Genomic DNA, 14,239 nt, shown 5'->3' on the forward strand with positions numbered 1-14,239 from the left:
GAGGTGACCGGTCTTTCCCTAGATATGAGCTACGTGTTTTGAGAAATTAATTCTTAACTTTACTCTGAAAAGACCGACATTATTGAAATTGGACGTGATACATGCATAGTTAGTTTTTTAAGCTGTTCATGTTATTTTTATTATCCATTTGGGATTCTCAAAATGTACAGTTATCTCGGATTCACATGATTGTGCCTGTTGTTCTTTCGGCTGGCTTGGGGAATATGTCTGTTCTGTTTTCTTCACAGCGGTTGGGTTATTTAAGTTTTGCTCTGTCACTCTAGTCTCTTAGCAACTGTCTCGCAGAGGATGCAAGTCAGCCTCTAATTGTACTCAGGGGCTGTGGTAAGGCTGATTCATGCTGTCTAAAATCAGATGTTGTAAATGGGAGAAAAAATATATTTTATTCCTGCACTTAGTGCCGTGCTTACCTGGGTAGTGAGGGTGGAATTCTGTTTTGTTCTCTTTAAATCCCTTATACATGATTCATTTTTTGGGAGATTTAGGTTTTCTATTACTTTCAGGGTCAGAACCAGACAGCACCGCTACAGAAATGTTCTTTCTTGTGTACAATGTATAGTACCATTGAGAGGTGGCTTTACTTTAGTCTCATCCATTTAAGCGCTTTACAAAACTGATTGTGGTTATTGTGGCTTTAAATATAAAAAAACAACATTATTTGTGATCATAAGCACTCTGTCATCATATGATGGTGTTATGTCCATTTGTGGTTACGAGACAGTGCTTTTAATGCTATTCAATTGTAAGTTTTTCTTTCAGTTCTAACGTTTTGTCTTATGTGAACCTGAGGACCACGGAGTTAGTCTGTGTGGCTCTGGGCATGTTAACTCTCAAACCACAGTCACAAACTGTAATACTCAAGTCCGCTGTGTTCTAGCACAAAAGTCCTGAGAAAGGCATTAAATTTGATGCTTAAGATATAAACTTAATATAAATCATGCGTGAAAGTATTTCACCCACAAATTGCTTTTACCTGTAAGTAGTTTATTCCTCCTAAACTATTTAGTGCATTGTCTAGTTCGTGTTCATTATGCATGCTATATTTCATGAGACTCTGAATTATTCTGAATCTGTTCTTTTAAGAATTTTAAAGGTGAACTCCTGTATGCTGGTCAGTTAATTCCTTAGTCACCTTGATATCTTTTAATGAGTAATCTACTGTGGCGTACAGCATGGACATTGGGAAAAAATCTATTTCCACTAATCTTGCACAATTTATGAAACTCTAATTTGTTCTGTGTTTTTTAAAATATGCGCATGCACAGTCAAAGTAATTTTCATTATGTGTCCAAGACGGGTTGTGCGCAATCCTCATAATGAAACCCACAGCTGACAGAGCTGTTGAATGTCATGTATTTTGATAGCACCACTTAGATCCTTTAAGTGTTGATGTATTACCCAATATATTGGATTGCAGTATAGCCTTTTTTTCAAGAAGTTAACATTTATCATTGCAAGATCCATAGTTTCCAAAAATGCTTGGATTAATAGGATTGCTAGTTTCTCCTGTATTAAAAATGTTTTTTTTTTTATTTTGAAATTGCATTTTCAATTTTTTCTCTCTCATTTGATCATACACAGAGGTATTGTCTTTGTAGCCGAGTACACCTTTCAGCCTTTAAAAGCTCTTCATGTTAACTGTTCAGTTAGTCTGTTTGCTGATTTTTTTAGTGCATTCGAACAAGTTTGTGTTTTTTACAGTTTGACATCCCTGATTTTTAGGATGAATTTGTTTTTACTTGACAGCATAATCACACAAAAAATAGTAAAATCCCTATTACCATTATTAAGGGAACTATGGAAGTTATGGATCAGTGCTGTGGGTATTAATGAAGTGGAAATGCGGCGAGGTTTGGTTGCTGGGTTTGCTGAGCCCTCCCAGTAACACCAGGCTGGGGAGATGGGGAATTGTGAATGCTGAATGCAGACAGAAAAGACCGTTTCATGGAGTTAGAGAGAAGCAAAGGAGGGGTGGAGAGGAGACTGCAGGAGTCAGTGAGACCTATCACATTAACGGAGGCACACGCACGTCCCTGTATTGTCAGAGTGCTGAGAGGGGGGTCTTCAAAGATTGAAAGAATCTTTTGCTGGCTTATGTAGTTGTAGAGAAATTGTTGATCTGAAGTAAGAAGAGCAATTTCTTTTAAAATTTTGCATGAACAAAAGTTCAGGGAAAGGAAGCAATCCCTCCTCAGAAATTAATCCAATTATTTTTTTATCGCTGAGATTTAGTAGATTATAGTCTATTACAGTACATGCCTCAGGACTCATTTTTAAAAACATTTGAGTATTAATGATCTAAGATTCGTTTGCCTTAAAAAAATCATATCTTGTAAAGTTGTGTTGCTGTGGATGTTAGACTGACATCAAGACCTTTTAAAAAGGGCTGAATCAAGGATAATCTGCTTTGGTGTAAAACGCGACAATGGAGTATTTGCTGCTTATCTTGTATTTTTCATCCTTCATCTGCTTGTGCGCTCTTGTTTGCCTGTATTTTTCTGGGTGCCAAGAAATGACCTATAAACATGAAGGTAAGAGTTTATCAATATCTGAAAGCAAGCTTGAAGTCCGAGAGTTATATTATCCGGTCCTTGCTTTTGGGGAAAAAGGATTTAAATTATTTTAAAATCTTCCTTAATTGATAGATTATTTAGGACAGGTTACAATGACTTTACCAGATAGATGCAGATGAGGAAATACAGTTTACATGTAAGGGATGTTGATATTGTGTCCTGTATGGATTGTGCTGTTACCTCAAAGGCAGGATCCCTTTAGCCATGCTGTCTGGTTAAGAAGCAGAATGTAATAGGAAATATGTTCTTTTAGTACGTTATTTCATGTTGTTTTTTAGAACCAAGTCCACCCTTACTAGTTGTTTTTGTTTTCTCATGCTGGTGTATGTCTTGAATTAATATTTATTTTTTAAACCTTGATTTAATTGTGTATTATTTTTTGTAAGAGCTATAATGTGTTTTCCTGTGCATAGACTAATGAGGCTCAAGGTTAATTAGATTCATTTTTGATCATTCTTTTTTTTTCCCCATCTGTTTGTGTACTTATCATATGATTAATTTTAGCTTATGGTGCAAACAGTTTCTTCATGGCTAAAGGTGTTTTGAATTTGTAATGATGTAGGCTCTTGTGATTTGTATTCTGGATTGTCCATTGCCTCATTTAATTACTGCACCTTCATCTACCTTTTCCCAAATCACAAACATGTACTGCTGTTATGACACTGCTGTTGACTAATAGCAATATTACAGAGTATCATAAGAAATTACACAACTACTGTACATACAGTTGAGCTTATCTTAAATTCTTGGTCATCTTTTATCTGTAGTAATTTTGGTAATGTTTATTATAAAGAACAATCATAACTACAGTCTGCCCATGGACAGAGTGCTATTAATACATGGTCACAACACTTAACATTTAAAATGTTTTAGTGATTTTATCAGTTGAATTTGAATTTTCAGGTGTTAATTCTAATTTTCTTAGTGCTTCATGTTTTTTCTCCTTCAATCTGAATTTTTCCTATACTTTCTCATATCTTTCCCGCCACGACAACACCTTTCTTTTTCACAGCTGAAGTCACCTGTTGTTCTAGGAATCTCTCTGATCCTTTCCACGTTGCTGTTACCCTGCATATCCTAGTTAATCATGAATAAATGTTTTGTAGAAACAGCAGGTTTTTAATACTTGTTTATAGTATAATGTTCTTCTGGTCTTCCTCCAATACTGAAATATGTTGTTAATTTCCCAGTGGATAATTAATTCTGAAATGCTGCTGTTGTTTCTTTTCAAGTGTGGCTTGCATTATGTTCAGATCAATGATTTAGAAAAATGACAAGTTTATTACATTTTTTGAAGTGGTGGGGAAGGGGGTTTGTTTAGTATTGACAAGGTGCCTTGGCTCAGAGGTGACCTAGGAAATCATCACGTTTGGGTTTTAAAGATACATCCTTCTGTTTACAGCTGTTACTTTTGTGATGACACACTACAGTACATTCAATAAACATAATTTCTTCTTATCAACTCTTTAAAAGCATGTGTGTGATCCTGCATGTATTCCTAGGGTTATAGGGCGGTTCTCCTTCCAAGTGTAAGAATTATGAGGAAAAGTTTACCAAATTAGCAATCATAAAGCAGTAAATCACAAAATTGATTCTTTTGATGGCTTTAGAATCCAACCATGCGACATAACCATGAGACAAACAACGCACACACACAGGTACTAATACACGAGGATACATTTATTAATACATAGAATATGCATATAAACCTAACAGATCTTATCAAGAGGGTTATCAGAATACAAAAGGTATATATTCAGTCAGTTACAAAGAGTTACATATATCAAGAGGACATACGTTCAGTATATCATTCATTAAGACCATTTCGTAAATGAACTTGGTTATAACTTCTACATTAGATACTCAAAACAAGTACATAACTCTTAGGAATTAAATTGAAATCAACTGGTTGGGATAACAATTGAATTCTTGAGCAGTAATGCTGTGAAGTTGAATACTCATCCAATCTCTGGGGATTCAGATCTCCTGCGGGCACAAAGAAACAGTTGCAGGCTGTTGCTGTCCAATCCGCGCTCTCTGGCTCGGTGCCAGGCTGTGCTGTGCGGCTTGCGATGGTGCGCTGCTGATGCTCACTGACCGGCTAGTTAGTGTTGGCTTTAACTAGCACAGTTTGCACAGGAGAAAAGATGACTGTGGGTCCCAGCAAGTCAGGAAGAGGACCGGTTCGTTCCTGATGAAGAGCTAGTTCTGAATAGTGATTCAGTTGTCCACAGTTCCGACCTGTTCATGAGGCTTGCTGCTGATGTTAACCTCGGGTGGATCCTCTGGTTACTCTCTGGCAACCTCCGCTCTAGACTCTTAGAACAAAGGAAAGTTCTGGCCCTCGGACACACTGGCCGTTCTGTGGTTGTCCAGGCTGAGTCTCGGGATGGTCAGGAGGCGCGCTGCGAGAATGTCCTGCCCTTGGGAGCCTTCTGCTCCTGGGCTGTCCTGCCCTGGAATTCTCCTTTGAATTCCCTTTAGAAAAGTCCCAGAAGGTCTACCAGGCTCTCTGTGTTGCCTGTTTTTACCTGGAGGAACTTAGGCTCGTTGATTGGCTGAAAGTTCCATGGGCATCAGAGTCCCACGTGGGTTACTCAGCCCTACCAGTCCCTGATTGGTTGATCAAGGTGAGATATGAGTCACCTATTCCTGACAATTAGGAATGCAGTCCAGATGTCCATCTGGCACTCCCTAGACAGATAGGCGCCAATGGATGACCATTGATCATGATAGCCAGGCTTAGCTAAGTGCATCCCCCTTTGGGAGCTGTCCCTTATCAAAGGAAACCTTAAATCAGCCTGCATGAGTAGTTTCTCCATGGCTGCACCACAGAGATGAACAGAGATGGGGCCTCATATGGGAAAGCCCACAACACTTAATTCTGTCTTATTAACAAGCATTGCCGCTACAGTCTTATCACCACATCACTGTCCTACAGTACATTGACTGGTGAAAATAACTTTTATTTTAGGCTTTGATGGCTTTTAATGATTTATTTATTTTTAAAGCTATGAGTACACCCGATTCAAGTATTAAAAATCCTCAAAGGCAGTGACGCAGTCAACCCAAGATAGGGGGGATCTTAATTAACTGACTTAATGACTGGGTAGGCTCTGCCTGTATTATCATGTCTTGTGTTCTTTGTACAATCTGGCCCTGATAAGCATATCTGTATTTATCTTCTGTTCATTTTAATCAAGTGAAAGGAAATTGTATTAATTGTGTAACTAATACAGTACAACTGTAGATACCAGTTAATACCACAGGTCTAGTTATCTGTCCGTATTTTTGATGCTTTGATGGGATTGTGTTGTTCTGCACCAGAAAGTAGTGGTAGAAAGTCCTAAAGCGTTTGGAAGTGTACTTTGTTGTGATAACATAAAATGTGTAAAGGAGTGTTTTTGCTGGTGTAATTCAATGACTGTGTCGGGGCTTTGTATCCTCAGAGGCATGTTGTGGAGACATATTTTGGATTTGATGAAGAATCTGTGGACTCTGAGACCTCCTCTTTGACATCTTACACCACAGACAGAACAGACAGAACTCCAGCTACTCCTGAAGAAGACTTGGAAGACGTAAGTAGCAGACTTGTATTTAAGCCCAATGTTTTCAGTCACGAGCCCCTCAGATTTAAATTATATGAACAGTACTAGCAAGTGTGTCCTTTCTAGCAAAGGACTCACAAATCGCAAGATAGCTATGAAAGTTTGTCTCTTCTCAGGTAAATGTGTTGTTTTCCCTTTTTTTTAACTTTATACTCTTGATACTCTTAACTCTTGATTACGTGTAACATAATAAATGATAAAATACAACAACAACAGTAATAGTTGGGACATTTTATGCTGCATGGTGAAGCCCTGTCCTAAAGAGTATGGAAGAATATTCTTTTACAGAAGCCGAAACAGCAGCTGTTGCCTTCATTAGTTACATCGTCCAAAGAGACACGTGAGCCAGTTGCAAAGGTGTTGGCGTAGGCTGTGCTTTACAAAAGTGGTAGTTAGTCTTTTGAGCATCTGCAGTTCCTTTCTTTCTCCACAATTTAACCACTCCATCACTTTAGTATAGGTCTATCTTGCATTCATCTGTGCATAAATTCTTGTTCCAGAACTTTCTTAGTATCTTTGTATGTCTGAGCAAGTTCTGAAGTATGATAGAGGTTGCAATTCCAGTCAATACTATTTTCCTGCCCATTGGGTGGTGCTTCACCATACAGCATTAATGTGGCCCAAAACATACAATCAATATAACCATGTCCTTCTTTATGAGAAGAAGAGTGGAAGAAAGAGTGGAGGCACTCGGTCTTTATATTTAAATCCAATTGAGCATGCATTTTACATGGAAAAAATTGGAAGTCGGAACATTCCAAGAATGTTCCTGTTCTAATATCATCAAATATATGCGTGCAATTACGCAAAAATGTGTAATATATTGTACTTGCCATCCATGTCAATCTCATGATCATAAATAGAAATGATTTCACTTCAAAGCATAAATAGCTGTTTTGACTTTGCTGTCTCACTATTCAACGGCACTGTACTGTAAGTTGGCTATTGGGCACTTTGTCCTTCACTAGGAGGAGTGATTAAACTGTAATCAGTGGTGAGAGCAGCTGGCATGCTGTGATTCTTACATAAATTCTATAACAAAGTGACACATTTTTCATAATACTTTTCCTTCTAACCAGTAAAAGCAATTAACAAGAAAAATTAATGTTTTTTTATTATGTTAAAGTTTTTTCATCCCCATTGTTCCTCAGTGTTTTTCTTACAAAATTTAAAAAGAATAACATTACAGTATTAAAACCTTATGCTGCAATTGTAGGAAGAGTTGCAGCCATAGTTCTGTTTTTCCCAAGTCAGTCTCCACCTGTGTGTTGTATGGCTGTTTTGCCCCAGTCCTGCTGCAAGGAAGGCTTCTCAGCTACAATCTTCTTTTACATCAAAAGAGGTAGAATATGTTATGTAAAAGAAAATGAAAATGACTTGAAGTTATCTCCAAGCCACATGTGATTGAATACGAATCCAAGTCTCAAACTTGAGTTCTGCAAGTCAGAGAAGAAATGGTTCTTGGTTGTGCAATCCTGGGATTTTGAAGTGGACGTTTCTTTTTTTGTATTCCTTTGGATATTACATTGTTCTTATTTTTTATTTTCACAAAGAGTCTGTTCTTTGAAAGACTGATTGAAGAATAAAGGCACAGTTGTGTTTACAGAAAATAGGGCAGTTAGCACTATACTGTAAATAATGGAAAAATTTGCTCTTTTACACATTTTACATACATCTTTTATTTTACACAATACGCTTTGAGGTCCTTGGTCCTTACCTTAGAAGCATCAGTAAGCTACCTTAATATCGACAGGGAGTATGCACAATTTGTTTAACTATGTAAATTAAATTGAAATTACATGTAAACATATATTAATATGTACATAGTCACTGGGCACAGATGGGCTAAAGCTATTTAACTGTGACATAAAGACTTTACTCTTCTGTGATTTTAATTAGGTGGTAAGAACAAAATCACCAAATTGGAAAACCTTGAAACAAACGTTCACTAAAAAGTTTTTCAGTAGTATTGAATATATTTCATTTTCAGCTCAAAAGGAAGCTATTGTTATTTATTTTTATGTAAAGTATAATAACTGAATCTCCCCGACCCCAGAGAGGTGGATTGATATTGAGTTGTTATATAGTATTTGATACAAAAAAACAGTCATCACTGGGTTTGTTTATTTTACAACCAGATCTCCTTCAATTTAATAGAAATTGTGTCTTAACAGGTTTCCGGTTTAGGTCCTGGATGTTTTTTCTATCATTATTAATCCCAAGTTTTTAAAATAGTTTAATTATTATATACTGTACAACTCACACTGTACATCCCCATTGGGTTGAAAGAGATGTCCCGGCAACATTTATTTCAGTGCGACAAAGGATTAATTATACATTATATGCTCTGTCGGACTGAATTGTGAGTTAGTGAGTTAACTAGGCTGCACAATAAATGGTCGTCATCAAATGTGAACTCTGCCTGGGGGGGATGTTTTATTTTTTTGGCAAAACACAGCGCTCAACTGTAGTGTAGAGATTTAGTGAAAAGCAACTTGAGCTTATTTCGGCTTTGTAGTTAGCTGTTGTAAAAATGTGAAAGTTTGTTGACAGGGCGGGTGGTTTTGTGCTTGATTCCTAGGGAATTTCCAGAGAAGAGTCTGAGCTGCGGTTCAGGCAGCTGACACGAGAGTACCAGGCTCTCCAGAGGGCCTACGCTCTCCTTCAGGAACAGGTGGGAGGGACTCTGGATGCTGAGAGGGAAGCAAGGGTAAGTGCTAATGGACAGAAGGAATATTATCAAGCGGCTAAGTGCCTTTATCTGATTTTTCAATCTCTGTCTCACTTGAAATCTGTATCCCATTTAACTTTGTTGAAGTAGTATTTATGAGCAAGGCTTTTTCTTACATTTGACCATGTTGTGTAAGATTGTTATTTTAAACATCCTCAAAACGACCAAGTCTTTGTTTGAATTCTTCTCAACCTCTCCCATTTTTTTCCAGGCATATTTAACATTTGGGAAAATGTTGAAGTGAAATTATTTGAACCCTTTTGGAATTTTTGTTCCATACCGCAATATTTGGGTCAAAGACAACACATGGCATTTTCAATTTGTAGCATATATAATGTGGAAAGACGTTTCATAATAAGATTCTGTTTTGAGCACAAGATGATCATTTGAACACTGAAGGAATAGAATCATTGCTTCAGAAGCCTGTCAGTATTTCTTTTCAAAATGTGGATTTTGCTCTCTGGGCCTTTCTTTGATATTTAAATTGCAGTCATTTTTACCAATCTGCATCTCAGCAGGACGTTACTTTGAATAAGATTAAGTTTCCCAGTTGGAGATTTTTTGTTGCGTTCCAGGTCTTCACCTTTTAGTTATGTTCTGTGCTTTAAGGACCTATTATACATAACCTTTGTGCTTACATGAGGAGGAAGGTTTGTAAACCTTAATTAGTAAAGCTGCAGGCTAATTGACGTGCTATTGTGTCTCCACAGACCCGTGAGCAGCTGCATGCAGATCTAATAAGATACCAGGGGAAAATTGAAGACCTTGAGAAATCCCTGGCAGAGAGGGGGCAGGTAAAAGGATCTGGAAATAAACTGCTTGCTAAGATCTCCGTTGCCTTGTTCTGTCTTGTCATTACAGTTTTCTGTTTTGCTTGGCATTTTGCTGACATCATCTGTCATCCTGCTCTTTGATCCATTGCAGTATCGATTACTGCACCACATCTGAGACCATTCCATTTTTGTGAACAGAAAGTGGCTGTTTTCAAAAAGTCCAGATGGAACGGTGATTGTGTGAATTTTCTTTGGAAGCCATTTTTTTCTTATTTTTCAGTGGACAGTTGTCTGCAATTACCTATGGCACATATTGTGATGTCTGTAAAAGATATATAGACATACATTTGACAGATTAGAATACAGCTATTGTATTCTGTATAGCGCACAGAAGCTTACAAGAAACAAACGAATTGTACACATCTGGTCAACTGTAATGAAGTTGTAATGTCTACAGTACTGTATACTTTATGTCTGTAATGGTCTATGATTCTTATGAGATTCACCCTATGTTAATATGAAATACATAAGTAAATTGTGACCAAACATATTGCATGTTTTAAAAAGTTAAACCATTTCATCAAGGCCCTAAGCTGATAGTGGTTTAAATTGCAGTGGATTTCAATGGTCCAGTTGTTTTCTCGGTGCATTTTCAAGTACTGCTCACCATGTCACATATCCATATCTGCATCATTTATCTCCAGATGAAAGAATACAGCATTTTTTCAGTAGATTATTCTCTTAGTTCTCAATACATCTTTCACAAAGGTTTTTAGTACAGCTGGATTATTAAATATTTGTTAACTTGCATTGGTTTAATAAACGGCTGAGATGTGAGTTGATAACTAAAAACTAACACATAATGTAAAACTGCAAATCTTATAGATGGGTTAATCACAGTGCCAATTTAAAGGGTACTGCTTATTTCAAAACCGCTGTGTGAACTATTTGTAATAATTCATCCAGAATGCTTTTGTATTTTCTCCCAGAAAAGTGGGGCTGAACAGTACATTTGTTCTAAGCTAGTGACTTAGATATTTGTAATAAAGGAAATAACCAAGTTAAAATTTCTGTTTGAAATGTATCCAGTGTATTTTATTTAAACACCTCTTAAATTAATACAATAGTACAAAAGTAAATCATACTAAATAGTACAAGTTTAACTTTTTAAAAATCTGCATTGAGTCTGCAGAATCTTTTTCATTAATAATAAAAAGGAAACACCCAAATCTTTAACACTACAAATAACTAATTTGTACACTTTAGTTGACATATTAGGATGTGGCTATTTGTTCATAAAATCCTTTTTCTCCTCATTTGAAAAATCTAGTAATATCTTCATTAGCATAGGCTTTATTTGAGCTGTGCTCCAGGAAATGCATACTGCAAGTTTTTTTTTTACAAGGAAAAATGTATATGGTATCGGAGTAACAAATAAGTGCATTTAAATTAATCAATTAATGACAGCTGTTGGAAATGTGAGCAATACCTTTGAAAAATACCTACTTTGCAGTGTAACTATTTCATATTTATGCCTACCTTCCCTTTTGCAAAATAAAGTTTAATTTTTAGATTTATATGACTTGTATAATGTTATTTTGTCAGATTCTACTTCAGTGAAATGCATATTACTAATGGAGGGTCATCTCTAGTCTAGTATATATTTGTCATTCTTGTGATAAAGGTTTTATGTTTCAGTTTCATGCTATTTGTCCGCTGGATTTGTTTTTTACTGGGCTGCTTATTTTTATGTGCCAATGTTACTGTAAATCAGAGGTCTGCTTCTGGTTTGCTGGAGATGCAGTGATTTGTTATTATCTTAATGATATTTTTAACCAAACAATATTTTTCTGTCATTGTCCAAAATGTAAATTTTGTTACTAGAATTGCCAGTGAGTTAGTATGATGTACAGTACCATAATCAACAGCATTGAGTCATCTTTCTTTATAATACTGCTGCGTTTTTTGTTTTGTTCTAATTGATACTTGCACTCTGATAACAGGACTCCAAATGGGTGGAAGAAAAACAGCACCTCATCAGAACAAATCAGGAGCTCTTCGAGAAGGTACAGTACATAAACCTGGCATTGGACTTGATTCGCATACTATGTGCTGGGTTTAATAAAGGTCAAGGCATCTACAAACTGTGAAACAGAATTAGATGACTTTTGGAAATCCTTTTTAAAACACATATTAAGCTTAATTCTGAACATGAAACTAAATACTGTAGGTTTATGCCCACATTTTTATCATTACGTTTTATATAATGTTGTGACTTAAATGCATATAGTACTTAAAAGGCATTCAATTAATTCATAAATTTATTAATTTAATTCATTGGTTTTTCATAGAAAGTATAGAAAAATGTGTAAGGACCTATTGATTGGTTTGCTTCTTTGCCTGTACTGACAGTTATGCATGAAAGCAAGGTTTAAACACTGCTCTGACCACAAAGTGAGATGCTGATTCTTTGCTTTAATTTATGTCATTTAAAAAAACTTTTCATTTTATTTAATCAGGTTATTAAAATACTAAAGTGAGTCAAATATTTCACAATGGTTCTTGCTTTCACAAAGCTCAGCTACTGTAGATCTTTCTACTTGTGCCATTGAGCTGTACAATTACAGTACATTCAGCTTCCTCATTGTTCCATATTGTCTATCACAATATGAATTTCGGTGATTGAGTGGTGATTGATTGTGTAGGTAAAACTGAACACATACTGTATATTGTGCTCAGTGCCGGTTTCAGTTCAAGTCTAATATACAGTTATAGAATCACATGCTCACCTATATTGATTCATATAATTCAGTTATTATATTATAATTGTTTATTCGTCTGGGGAACAGTCAGAATAATGGGTGGTTGTAATATTACCTTAGGCCATGAACAAGAGAGTTCAGACACTTAAGTCAAAAAAGTATTTTCAAAACTGGCAGTCAGGGAGAAGACAATCTTTGAAAACTTGAAAATGTGAATCTGAATTAACAGATCCATTGAAGGTCTACAGGATTGTGACTGGACAAATCCAAACTTCTAAATCTTTTTGCAGATAAACTTTTGCTGTAGAGAAAATATACAAAACATGTAGTACTACGATTCAAACACGATACTTAACCTTTTTAATTCCCTTCTTCATTTCACTGTGTGTGCAGTTTTTTTATTGCATTTAATCCTTTTCAGATCACAAAACTGGAGCTGAACGAGAGCCGTCTCAAGACTGAGATGCAAGATGTAAAGGACCAGAACGAGCTGTTAGAGTTCCGAGTGCTAGAACTTGAAGTAAGAGACTCCATCTCGAAACTGTCTGCAGGAGGAGAAATTGTCTTTGAGCCAAAATGCAGAACATACATTTAATAAGACACTGACGTTTGTAGGTGTAGGATAACACACATAAGACTTGTAATTTCTTTTGTTTGTTTCAAGCTATTTAATGCTGCCTTAATGTGCTTTATGTACAGTGTATGTTTAAATGTTGGGTAATGTATAAGTGCTATTTTTTAAATGAAAAATGTAAATTCTAATGTATGTTGAGCATATTTTTTTCCTTTTAATAAAATGTTTTTTTTCTATGAAAGTAACTACTGTACATCACTGTTCATTTTTTTCACTTTCCCTGCATGAACTGTTTTAATTACATGTATAAACAGTTAAATGCATGACTGTTACGTGAACTCCACTGCAGTTACCACACTACAAATAATTTGCATAATATTTGGTGGTCTAACAATCTCACATTGAAATGTGAGATTCTATGGACCACAGTACATCAGAATCAATGTATTCATTAATCTTGTTTCTGTTGTATGGCAGTAATGCAGTAAAATCATTCCCACAAGGGAATAGTTACACAGGCATATAATTTTATTATTTTATGTGAACCAAAATATTGAGATTAATTTATATGTAGATTTGCAAGGCTCTCTCCTTTCCATTTTAAAGCTTTTGAATGCCCTTGTAAGTGACAGTTCTAGTTCATATGAATGTAACTGAAACATCAGACCCATGACAGCCTCTTCAGATAAAACTGTGTTGAGAGCTAATGGAATGTACTGTGCTTTCAAAGTAGTAGGTTATTCAGACTGCCAGTAAGTGGAATTCATGTCAGCCGTCATAGCAGCACAACTTTTCTTTCAGAAAAAAAACATTTTGGTTCAAGTTTTGGTTATTTGGTTACTCCTTCATTTAACATGTTTTACTCCATTCAGTTGGTTTGAATCCCACCCCTTTCCGAGCTTTTTCACCCGGTTCATTTCAGCAGATCCCTCGCATGCTTTTAAAGTCATGTAAGTACATTCTGGTTCTGTTTGCATCCATAGAAAAGGTTGAGCAGGTTCTGAAGTCTCTTAAGAAACTTAATTCTGGTTGTCAGGTTATCAACTATTGGCAACGTACTGCTGTGTAATTATGGAGGGATAAAGTTCAGCTTTCCTTTGTAGGACTCATACTGCATATTTGACAAAATGACAAATGTTGATCTACTAGCCAAGAATCGACATTACAGCACCTCAAAATATTGTATGTTACCTCCAC

At 36.1% G+C, this 14,239-nt stretch overlaps 1 protein-coding gene across 9 annotated transcripts in view; it reads left to right on the forward strand.

Moving 5' to 3' along the window:
* jakmip1 (janus kinase and microtubule interacting protein 1) overlaps positions 1-14,239 on the forward strand; it is a 114,719-nt gene that overhangs the window by 83,976 nt on the left and 16,504 nt on the right. For all 9 annotated transcript variants that reach the window (XM_015344922.2, XM_015344925.2, XM_015344919.2 and 6 more), the window contains exons 9-13: positions 6,044-6,172; positions 8,784-8,912; positions 9,644-9,727; positions 11,710-11,772; positions 12,890-12,988. In XM_015344922.2, coding sequence (XP_015200408.1) covers positions 6,044-6,172; positions 8,784-8,912; positions 9,644-9,727; positions 11,710-11,772; positions 12,890-12,988 — 504 coding nt within the window. The remainder of the gene's footprint in view (positions 1-6,043; positions 6,173-8,783; positions 8,913-9,643; positions 9,728-11,709; positions 11,773-12,889; positions 12,989-14,239) is intronic.

Source organism: Lepisosteus oculatus, chromosome 1, assembly GCF_040954835.1.
Source record: "Lepisosteus oculatus isolate fLepOcu1 chromosome 1, fLepOcu1.hap2, whole genome shotgun sequence".
Taxonomy (NCBI): Eukaryota; Metazoa; Chordata; class Actinopteri; order Semionotiformes; family Lepisosteidae; genus Lepisosteus; species Lepisosteus oculatus.